Raw genomic sequence first — 12,603 nt, 5'->3', positions numbered from 1 at the left:
TAATCCATCAGTATCTCCTATGAAATCAGTTGAATCATCAACAATTCTCTCACTAAAAATATCTCCGCCTGTTTTGAGTGAAAAGAAAGATACACCGTCAGCTAATCCATCAGTATCTCCTATGAAATCAGTTGAATCATCAACAAATCTCTCACAAAAAATATCTCCGCCTGTTTTGAGTGAAAAGAAAGATACACCGTCAGCTAATCCATCAGTATCTCCTATGAATCAGTTGAATCATCAACAATCTCTCACAAAAAATATCTCCGCCTGTTTTGAGTGAAAAGAAAGATACACCGTCAGCTAATCCATCAGTATCTCCTATGAAATCAGTTGAATCATCAACAATTCTCTCACTAAAAATATCTCCGCCTGTTTTGAGTGAAAAGAAAGATACACCGTCAGCTAATCCATCAGTATCTCCTATGAAATCAGTTGAATCATCAACAAATCTCTCACAAAAAATATCTCCGCCTGTTTTGAGTGAAAAGAAAGATACACCGTCAGCTAATCCATCAGTATCTCCTATGAAATCAGTTGAATCATCAACAAATCTCTCACAAAAAATATCTCCGCCTGTTTTGAGTGAAAAGAAAGATACACCGTCAGTTAATCCATCAGTATCTCCTATGAAATCAGTTGAATCATCAACAATTCTCTCACAAAAAATACCTCCAACTGTTCTAAATGAGAGTGATTTGAAACCTGCTACACATTTGGATCAAAATGCAAATAAGCGGCCAGTTGCATTAGTATCACCCAAGGATCCGAGACTTGCGAGAGGTCTTTTGCGTAAAAGTTTGTGTAGTGAAAGGTTGCCACAACCCACTATTCCACTACAGGAAAATGTTACCAGCAAACCTGAGCTGAGACAAGAAAATGTTCAATGCAAGACAGTGCCTAAAGAAGAGAATGTTCCAAGAAAGTCAGAGGAGAATGTGCCCAGCAAATGTGAGCCCACCCAAAGCCAGAGCCTCCGTGCCAAACTTGCAGAGGAAATTACGACTGTTCATAAAGTTGGCGCAAGTGTTGGGGGTGCGCTTAGAACATTGAAAACTTCCGAAAAACTGAAACCTAAAAGCCTCCATAGTATTGAACAAAATCGGATTGCGAATCTAAAACCGGGTACAATTATGGATTTAATGAATAAAGAGACGCCAAAGAAATCAAAACTCTCAAATCCGATCTCTGACCAGCAAAAAGTCAAGACTAATCAATCAACCTTATCTAGTATGTCAAAAGAACAACTGGAAAAATTAGTTGTTGAAAACATTCATAATCTGCCAACTATACCACCAGACACAATCCAGATATTAGAACGTTTTTCAACTAAAAGTTCTTTACAAGGCAATCCTGGAACTGATCAAGCTGTTGATAGATTTGATCCAAGTCAAACTTCAATAACTCATGGGCTTCCTAGCAAGCCAGAAAGAGGATTGGGTAATTCTGATATTGTTGGTGATCAAAACGCATTTGCTTCTTTTAGGACTCCCAGGTCCAGTGAAATTTGTAACGGAACAAGAAGTGGCTCAAATGACTCTAACCAGGTAACCGACAGATTTGACCCATTCCATAACTCTAGATCAAACAATTATGGGGAAGAAAGATCTGGAAGTCTCAGTAGATTGGAGAGTCATGCCTTTGATACTGTTGCTATGCCCTCTCAGCATAGTATCCAATCACCAAGTTATAACCATTTGAACTTTTCCCATGATATTAGCTCTGGTAACAGTAATAGAAATGTTGGACAATCGTTTCATGAGCCACAAAATGGCCATTCGCAGAATTACTTCAACAGAGATAATCGGCGATCATCACTGGAAAGATCCTCAGAAGCAGACGAATGGCAACGAGTTCGTGAGGATAGATTAAGATTTACTAACGATAGTTCTGGATTATACTCGAGATATCGCAGAGAAAACTGTGTGCAGAATTCGAATCAGTATGGAAGAACGTCATTGGGTAGAAGGCCTCCAGATCACAGATTCAGTCCAGAACGGACGCCAGGAAGGTATTCACACTCCAGATCTAGTCTTGATTATCCAGAAGATAGTAGTTTTTATGATTCAACAGAAAGAAGGATGCCAGAAGCTCGGTTTAATAGGCACAGAGATTTCAATGAATCATTTTCTGATATGTCAGATTTGGAACACAAAAGAGCTCATTCAACCCGTTCTAGTTATGAAAGATCTTTCAGTTCACCTTCAGCTGATAGATTTAATTCTGACAGGTTCTCTGGACGTTCTCGAATGAGGCAAGAACGATTTCATCCAGACGATTCTAACAAATTTGAAAGATCTGTAAGCCGAGAACGTAACTCGGACAATTATGATAGATATTCTAAAAGATCATTCAGCCAAGAACGTTCCGACAGACATCCTGTCAGAACAGCAAGCCAAGAAAGAGCTACCACTGACAGCAGAACGGCATCAAGCCAACCATGTCATAGAGACACCAGAAGAGACACCTACGTTTCTCCCCTCGATCACCTCTACTCTGACACAAGAGGGCCGATAACTGGGAGAGGTTATGGTGTGCAAAATTACAGATTAAAATCCAAAGAAAATGAAAATAAACCTCAACGGAAATTTTTCGAAAAAAATACGAAAAAGATCACTGACCATGAACATGATTCAAATTCTGCCGAATCAAAGGTGCATATCATTCCAAAGGAGATGGATAGCAAGCCTATTTCAAAAGTTGTTGAAAAAACATCATATAGTAATATCCTGTCATGTAGTTCAACAGAAATATCCCATTCACGAGAGAAGAGTACCGATGAAAGAGAAATAGAAGTTCGTGAAGTGGCAGAGAATTCTCATGAAAGCGTCCATGATGATCCTGGCGAAATACCCATTAGTTTTGTTGAAGAGAGTAAAGTAGTTTTGCTAGAAGATGAGTCAGATATGAAGTGCAAAAAGCTGGACAAAAATAATATTTCTTCAAAGGATACTCTAGAAAAATCAGAGGTTGATGAATGTAATGTAAAATCGAAATTGGAAAAGCTTGAAGCAGTTAATGTTTCCAGGTTGTCTCAAGGGAGTGATCAATCATCTCAGCACAATATCGTTTCTCAAGCAAAAGAAAAACATTCAGATTCGTCTACTACTTCAGGAATTCTTGGTGATGGCCTTAATCAGACGGAGTCTGTTAGAAACAGATCTGAAAATGATAAACAATTGAACGAATCTGTAGCTCCTGAAAATGAAAACTCGGCTTCGAATGTTGATAGAGAAAGCATCATACCAGGTAGTGCCTTAGAAAAGCCTGATAACATCGCAATCAGTAGTCCAAAGAAATCTAAAAGTATAGATAATGATAATGATGAAATGTCTCAAGAAAAGAATAAAAACAGTCAGGCAAAAGATTCCTCGTCAATTGCTGAACCAAGTTTGGATCGACAAAAAAACAAAGAAAAAGAAAAATCAATAAATCCTATGTGCCTTGACAATATTAACACTGACCAAGCTTTGGAAAATAATGATGATGATGATTCAATAGTAATAATTCCGTCAAATGAATCTGATATACCTATAAAAGTAGAATCCCAAAGCGATATCAAAGTTGAGGAGATTTGTGTCAAAGAAGAGGGAGAGTCCAGTGGTGGTATTTCAAAAAAACCAATCGTCGATTTTTTCATGCAAACAGAAGAAACCAAAATGTTTTACGCTATAAATAAGGGAAAAATCAATAAAAAAATTGACAGAATAAAAATGATTATTGATGAGGAAGATGAGGAGGAAGAAGCTAGTGAATTTAAAATTGGAGAAGATATAAAACCAGAAGATGTCTGCACTCAAAACAATGAATGCAAAGACATGAGCAACATTGCAGTCACTTCAAATAAGAGTGACGATGCATCTTCTAATAAATTGACTGAAACCACTAAAAAACTCCGTAAATGTACTCGCAATAAGAAGAAAACCAGACAAGTCAAAGGAAAGAGACCTTACAGACGTTGTTTGAATACTAAGATCAAAGCTCAAAATGAAAAAACATCAACACACTTGAAAAAGGGAAAGCGAAATAAGAGTGAACTTGATAAATTACATGATGGGCTACGTGAAATGTTCTTAAAAGCAGAAATTGAAAAAACGTCTGGAATTCGTTCCTGTAGACTTCGAAATTCAACAGCTACCAATCAAGTGGATAAAAATCCAGAGGTTAGTAACAGAAATAAACTTCAAAAAGAAAGTACAAAAGATCAAGTTGAAGGCGGGAAAAATATAGAAAACAAAAATGATGAAATAGAGTTGCTCGATGAAACCGCACAAGTTGAATTGAAAGATAGTGAGTTGAAGATTTCCAAATCGAATTCTTCAAACAAGGAAAACAAAGAAGACAACGATGATCTTAATAAGTTGCCAAGTGTCTCAAAAGTTACGGAAGACCTCGATCATCAACAAAACGACTGTGATAAACAGAAAACGGAGGAAGAATTAATAAAATCGATTTTGATTAACAGCTCTTTAAAATCAACTCCCATTGTACTTTTACAAAAAAGTAATGTTCTGATGAAACCGAAACCGTGTTCTACATCAAACGCAACAAAACAATCTGTTGTAAATAAATCTGAAGTATCAGATAAAGTGGCGTCCACATCAAAAGCAATAAAACAATCTGTTGTAAATACATCTGAAGTATCAGATAAAGTGGCGTCCACATCAAAAGCAACAAAACAATCTGTTGTAAATAAATCTGAAGTATCAGATAAAGTGGCGTCCACATCAAAAGCAACAAAAAAATCTGTTGTAAATACATCTGAAGTATCAGATAAAGTGGCGTCCACATCAAAAGCAACAAAACAATCTGTTGTAAATATATCTGAAGTATCAGATAAAGTGGCGTCCACATCAAAAGCAACAAAACAATCTGTTGTAAATACATCTGAAGTATCAGATAAAGTGGAGTCCGCATCAAAAGCAACAAAACAATCTGTTGTAAATACATCTGAAGTATCAGATAAAGTGGCAAAAAAGTTGAATTCCACTGAAAAATCTTCGATTTGCGAAAAAAGTGATGCTAGTCTTGTCGGCAATAATGCTGTTAAAACGCACGATTCTTCTGTACCTAAGAATTCAAGAAAAAAACGAAGTCCTCGGAAAATTTTGGATATAGATGAATCAGTAAGTCAGCAGAAGCCTCTAAAAAATCCTGTAATTATATTAGAAAAGAATAACCCAGCTATGATTGAATCAGCATGTCAATCAGAATCTCAAAATTCATCGTCCAATGAGACTAATCTTTCAATAGCTCATGACTCTAATGTGTTGAACAGTGTTCCTCCAATTTTAGAAGAGTCTGATAAGAATGGGAATCTACAAAAAGGTTCTATTGAGTCTGAAGAAAGCATTTCTAGCAATGCAGAAATAGCAAAGGTGGGTTGTCGGAAGAGGTCTTCCCTTGAATATTCGGAGCTTGCCAACATTTTTACCGATAAGTCGTATTTCCAAAAATCCGGATTTGGATCCTCTGTGAAAGAATACGATTGTAAGATATGTAGTTTCTACGGGAAACCAATAGTTAAACATTATGTTACCGAACATTCAGACCAAGATGTTTTGATCTCCAGATTAAACGCAAATGATGCCAAAGAAGCTATTGTGAAATCCAAAAAAGAAATAAGTATTAAACCATCAGCATTTCAGTGTTACATGTGCAGTCGTCAGTGCACTAATGTTGTTAGTTTCTATGACCATATTACATCGCACACGGGAGAATACAGATACACATGTAAACTTTGTGAGCTTAAAACTTCAAACAGAGATGCAATGAAAGTCCACTGCACTGTAGACCACAAACTCGACTGGAAAAGTAATTCTAAAACTGCCGTTGAAGTTGATCCACTTCTTGATATGAAAAATGTGTTCGGTTACATTTGTTCAGATTGTTATTTTGTACAATTGAAGAAAAGTACAGTTGAGGAACATGTGAAAAATCATCATAGTGGAGCGAATGATGTGAAAGTGATACGGATCAATATGTCTTCACTGGAAGCAAAGCCTGCACAACCAGCCCTCAACAACAACAACATCGATTCTAGTTTGTTGGACGGTATTACTTCAATCCCTTCCGTTATTGAAGTTAGCAATGAAAATCTACCACCTATTGCCTCGAATACAACTATTCAAGAAAATCCTACAACCGTTGTAAATGAAAGTGCATTTTCAGCAAATGCCTTGAATACAACTATTCAGGAAAATCGTGCAACCGTTGTAAATGAAAGTGCATTTTCTTGTGTCGAACCAGACAAAGATTTCACCAAATTACGATGCCTTATGAAAGACACGTTACAAAATATAGGAGATACTCTGTTCAGAAAGGAACAAACTGCTGTTAGCAAGGCAATCTCTGGGAAAGTCGGCGACTTGCATAAGTCTTGGAAATGTAGTTCAGAAAATGAATCAATCTCTTCAGGACCAGAGGAAAATTTGTCTCAAGAAGAGTTAGAGGCGAAAATGGATATTTCATTGGAAAGTTTATCTCTACCTCAAGAGGTAGAAGAAATAATTATAGATGAGGTAAGCTCTGCTGCTGATGAAGATATGATTGAACAACAGATATCAGAAGAGGAGTTGAGCCAAGTAGAGGAAACAGAAATCGAGGAAGAAATATTACTTGCGAAAGATAACGAGGAAGAAGAAAACATCGTCGAATTGGAAAGTTCTGATGCTCACAGTGACTCGCCCAAAATTTTCAGTCTCATCACCAAATATGAACCAAGATCAGATGACAGCGAAGAAGACAATTCTAGCGATAATACTTCTGTAGATGATTTTGATATGGAGGATTTACAGAATGAAGAAATGTGTTTGTTAAACTTGGTATGCGATGCGGATACTGAAAGTGCAGTTATTTGCAAGGTTGATGTAGGACCACTGACCATCAGCCGATCTAACAAAAGCGTGACATTCTCGTGTAACATCAGCTCTTGTAATTTTACAAGTGAAAATCCCAAGTATATTCTATGCCATTTCGGAAAGCACCTAGCTCTGTACACCACACTGGACTGCTCCATTTGCAAACATGAATTTGATTGCTCTTTGGGATCTGTTCTCCTATTGAAAGGAATTGTCAGACATGGCTTGGAGCATATGCTGCCCTCAATTCCAACGCTTCCGCAATCGCCTACACAAGCCCTGCCAGCAGGTCGGTTTCACCGTTACTTTTGCTTTTCAAAACATATTCATAATTAATACTTACTTTTATGAAAATACCTACTATTTATGAAAATACTTAACATAGTGAGAAGTCCAAGTTATTATTTATAATGGCAGTGTAGAAAGATAGGAGAACAGCATTGCCGATTCTCTGCCTTGCCACTGCCTTCTATATTCGTTCGTTATATCTCATGCAACATTGATATGAAAAAACCTATCTCAATGGGTGCATGGACGGTCAATGGAGGATAACACCCCTCCTCAACCCATGTCGATATTCAACAATAGATCTGTCCTTGCCCCCATTGAAATAGTTTTAGCTTTTTATAGTATTTTGCCACATGACGGACAATCCTTTGTTTTGCAATTAGATTGTACATAAATAAAAACTGGTATATACCTTTTTGGTTTAGATGTTTGTCATATTTTGATAAGCTTTGCAGGAACCAAGAGCTACAGACTGTCTAATAGTTGGAAATTAAAACGTCGATGGACCTCTACAGACCACGGAAATTGAAATCCTCGAGTTAAATTTCAAGTATGAAATAGAGTCACTAAATTCAGCCGGATGGAGGCAAATGCTTCATTGCACAAGGATCAGAAATGTGCTTACAAAGTCTACCTGACAAAGGGTCTCGCAGCTGTATCAGTATTGACCGTTATTAAAATGATGGATTCACACATTATCTAGTTTTCTTCCAAAACCTCCTTGATCTTGCACTTTTTCCTTTCTTCCTCTCCTCTCCAATTTCTCATTTTTCTTTCTTCTCCTTCTCTTTGATGATATCAATATTCAAAATCTTCATTGCAGAAAACATTAAACAATGTTATAGCAACAACAGAATACATAGAATACAATAAAATTTCTTTAACACCTGTATGTTTTTTTGTTCAGTTGAATAAATAATTTGTTTATTTGACAGTTGAACAGCAGCAGCAGCAGCAACCCCCATCCAATATAGGGAGGATTAGAGTTCGTCGTCTCAGTGGTGACAAGCTATCTACATTTTCTACGGTTGTAGACAACCGTGAGTATTTCCTCTCTTATCCAAAACAAATACAAATGAGACATTAAAATATCCGTAGATAATTTAAAGTTTTGTGTATGTGTGAAAGTGTGCAAGACTGTTTATAAATTGACATTGGTCTATTTCAATATTATAGCATATACATTCATATGTTGTTTATAATGATGGACCCATTTTCAAAAATTGGTATTTATTGAAGTAAAAATGCAAAATGAACAACCTTTATACCAATGGAAAGAGAAAGTTTCAACGTTTTTTTTTTAATACCTTATAAGTTTTCAATGTGGCCTCCGGCTGCTGCACGATCTGCGGAACCGTATCACTGCTGTCGTGCATTCAAGAACACCCTCGCGTGTGGGACGAGTTTGGCTACCGCGTAGATGTTTGCTGTGCAGCAGCCGGAGGCCACATTGAACACTTGAAGGGTATTAAAAAAAACTTTGAAACTTTATCTTTCCATTGGTATAAAGGTTGTCCATTTTGCATTTTTACTTCAATAAATACCAATTTTTGAAAATGGGTCCATCATTCAGAAATATCCTGTACTATTTACATTTGTATATTACCATTTTATTTTATATATATTCAAGTGTCCCCACGCAGGGTAGCCTGTAGGGAACACAAATTAGAAAACAATATCGTATTTGCTTTTTGGGATGTTGAGATAAATGTTATTCACTTGAGTGTAAGCAGTGTAACGACCGAAACTAGTATTTTTTGAAGATAATGAATGAATCTGTTACAACTAGAAGTAGGATATCATTAATAATAGTTTTTCATAAAATCTTCTACCTTTTTTTTATTCTGTATCTACCAAATGTTTCTCAACAGTAATAAATTTTCTCTTTTCTGATCATTCAAATTCGGTTTTATGCTACACCACAACAAACGATTAATGGTTTTTAGGATGTTCACTTTTCTTCTAGAATGTTTGTGAGGATAATAAACGTAAATTTTAAATTTTCAGCTCCTGTAGCTGGTCCGAGCTTCGTGCAAGATCAACCGTCTACTTCTAGCAATTTCTTTGGAAATTTGAGAATAGAAAGCGTAGTGAGTGCTGCAAATTGTGATGCAGAGACACGGCAGGTCAGGTTTAAAATAGTTTAAATCTACTCAGGTTCAAATATATTATTTTTATTTGTTCGGAATCCCCGGTTGATAGTTTTTTATCAATCCGTTTAGATAATGCATTTTTGAATATAAGTTATTTCTTCAATGTTTAGGGCTTATATGAGATAACATTTAAAAGTCACTTTTATTTTTCAAGTGTTTTAATACAGTGACCCGGTATATTAAATTTGATTTATTCGTTTGTTTGTAGAAATGATTGTATAGAACATTTCCAAAATGTTTTATTTCAATTAGGATCATTTACCCTAGTTTAGATTCTGTATTGTATTGGGTCGATTGCATGAAAACTAAAATATTCTGACTAGCTACTAGTCTTTGGTTCTCACCATACAAATAGTACAGCTGACTCGAATTCTAGCATTTACTTGAAAATGACTTAGAACTAGCAATTGCTAGCTTTTATACAATTGACCTATTATATTGAATAATTTTTAAAAACAATGACAAACTATTCTACCTCAAATTATTAACAAAAGCATCAAGCTTATGATGGTGTATTATAAGTTCCTCCTTTTGAGACTCGGATGGCATAAAAAATTAGCGTCCATAAACTATTGTTTGTGAAAATTTACAAAAAAAAATTATGAAACTCGTTCATACTCCACTGCTTGATAAGGGTTTTTGGTTTCCCATTGGGAATATTATTTCGATCGACTTTACCCCTTACATGGAACGCTGCCTCATCATTATGAACAAGATTCGTTCAAGTCAACGTTTTTTGTGTGTTTTCCACAAATCATGGTGTATTTAGCCTAGTTTTTCGTAGAAGTGGTCCGAGCCTCAAAAGGAGAGACTAATAATACACCATCATAAATTTTATGTTTCTATAAGTAATTTGATGTTAAATTGGTTTGTGTGTATCGGTTTTTTGTATAATTGTTTGTAATTGGGACATTAATTTTGAATCTTTGTGGAAATAAATTTTTTTTACTTCCCTATCAACTTTTAGGGCCGTTCGCACAGTCAAGGCTTAAACTCGATTTAATCAGCTGGTGGCTTAAACTCAAAATGAAACACATTATAACAAACCAGACTTGATACAGATTTAATCTAGTTTAAAATGAAATCTAGTTTGAACTGTCACTGTGCAAACGGCACTTGAGATCATCACAGATGATCCAATCGATTTCAATCTCTCATCTTAACAATACTCTTTTCAATTGCAGACCATCATGAACTCTCTCCACAATGAAGCTACCCGAAAAAGACCTCGTGAACAATACGAACTGGCCACTTTAGAGCAGAATCCGACTATGGAGTACCTAATCAATTTCTACAAATGTATGGGAGTAAACTGCCATTTCAGCTCAAATCGCTCCAGTGATTTTCTCGATCATTTGAAGAAATATCATCCTGTAAAAGGTAAAAACATTTCTCAGTGCATCTAATTTTTTATAAGGTGCGTACAGACTTATGCGCCACGAACATGCGCATTTCACGTTCCATCAGATGATGCTATTGTTATCATACCTATATTTGTACAGAAACTGTAAGATACAGATATAATGAGCACAACAACAGCTGATGAAAAGTGAAATGCGGGTATTCGTTGCGCTAAGTCCTTACGCACCTTTATGCTTGCTAAATTCAATATGGCGAGCTTATAAAAGCTACGAGCTAATAAGCGTCGTAACTTGAGTCTTCAACATCTGTTCAATCCCCATTCACTCTATTGTACATCATTATCGATTACCTGATTACCTCACAACAGACTTACTTATTACACGTGCTATGTGATCATATTATAAGATAGCTATGTATTAAGAGTGTAATGCGCGACTTTATCGCTCGCGCAAAACAGTTATCACGCGACGCGAAGCGGAGCGTGATAATTTTGCAAGAGCGACAAAGAGTCATTACGCGCGAATTACATACAATTTTTTGTTACAACTGCACAAACCTGTTAAATCATTTATATCTGGCGGATTTTATAATAATTCGTCTACACTGATATCCATCATGGCTGTAGAATCGGTATAACTACCGACTTTTAGGTTAAGATCTGACCGAGAGTGGTTTGTCTTCTGGCGAGCTGCTTATCATCAGCTGATTAGCAAGCGTAAAGAAACTCTTCTGCGCATGCGCGAATGATTTGCGAGCGTAAAGAAAATCTACCGCGCTTGCGTAGATGGTTAGCGAGCGAAAAAGTAGATTCTCCTCAGAAATAAGCTGTTTTACGAGGAGAATTGAGTATGTAAATTCTTTCTTTACGCGCAGTTGTAGATTACGCGCGTTACATGATTAGGTATATGTTAATCCCCTGCTCTCCATTACTATTCGAGTTATAGATATACATCTCATGGGAAAAAGTGTGTATCGAATGAATTATTGTTGATTCAGTTTATGATACTAAAATAAATGTTGTGGTAGTAAAGTAATAACGTTTCAATGAACTACATTCCAGTTGAGATTTGGGAGGCATTGAACTTGAGTTTCTCATCTTGCTTTTAGATTCCCTTCATACATATTTGAGTTGAGATGAGCATTAATTTCACTTTCAAATTTTAGTTTATGTTAAAATTTCAATGACATGTTAATCATACGTCAATTGAAAGGTCAATAGAATTTATTGCAGATGTTTGTATTCATTTTTCGAGTAATCAATTACTAATTTGATTTGATTTTCAGTGACATCTACTGCACCATGGTTCCACTGCGCCTACTGTGACGTCAAGACTTCCTGCAGGACTGCTCTACTCAGACACCTGAAAGTCTATCATTGTCACAGCAATAAACAATGTGCTTATTGCAATTATAGGTCTCTTTCGTACAATAATGTTATGTACCATCATGTAAGTATCCTTTCAATTAACTTCACTAATGCCTGGTCCAAAACAGGAGGTTTAAACTTTGTGTTTAGTTTAAACTCTGGGAAAGTTTAAACCAAATAATTTGGATTAACTAGACATCTGTAAGATTTGATGGGGAAATAGCTAATAGTAAATTATTCTTCGACGGTTGTTTTTAATGCTTCTGTAGATAATAATTATTTAGGTTATAGTGAATCATTATTGATAGAATTGACAGGAATTGATAGAAGTTTTTAATGACATTCTATTACCAACTTAACGCTAAACTAATTTAACTTGAACTGGATTAGTAAATACACTGAGAAAACCGATTCAAGTTTAAACTTTCAGATTAACTCAAACTCGATTAACTTAATCGAGTTTAGCAATCTATACTGTGCAAACGGCCCTTAAACGTATTAAACCATCAAAGTTTAAGCTCTAACATCATTCGTATTTTCATATCATGTTTAACTATGTGTAGGAACCTATTCA

General features: G+C 35.9%; 1 protein-coding gene across 4 annotated transcripts in view; it reads left to right on the top strand.

Annotated features, from left to right (window-relative positions):
• The window catches only part of LOC111052760, an 84,195-nt gene that overhangs the window by 37,510 nt on the left and 34,082 nt on the right, over positions 1 to 12,603 (top strand). For 2 of the 4 annotated variants that reach the window (XR_005573272.1, XM_039442862.1), the window contains exons 1-5: positions 222 to 7,149; positions 8,084 to 8,188; positions 9,156 to 9,274; positions 10,486 to 10,681; positions 11,948 to 12,111. Coding sequence is in view for 3 of the 4 variants with exons in the window: in XM_039442862.1 (XP_039298796.1) it covers positions 324 to 7,149; positions 8,084 to 8,188; positions 9,156 to 9,274; positions 10,486 to 10,681; positions 11,948 to 12,111 (7,410 nt within the window). In the remaining variant the exon portion in view is untranslated. Of the gene's footprint in view, positions 1 to 221; positions 7,150 to 8,083; positions 8,189 to 9,155; positions 9,275 to 10,485; positions 10,682 to 11,947; positions 12,112 to 12,603 lie in introns of those variants that run through there. The other 2 variants (XM_022339519.2, XM_039442863.1) reach the window with 1 other exon arrangement.

This window comes from Nilaparvata lugens, chromosome X (assembly GCF_014356525.2).
Source record: "Nilaparvata lugens isolate BPH chromosome X, ASM1435652v1, whole genome shotgun sequence".
NCBI classification, from domain to species: Eukaryota; Metazoa; Arthropoda; class Insecta; order Hemiptera; family Delphacidae; genus Nilaparvata; species Nilaparvata lugens.
This window is presented reverse-complemented; position numbering and strand designations above follow the sequence as displayed.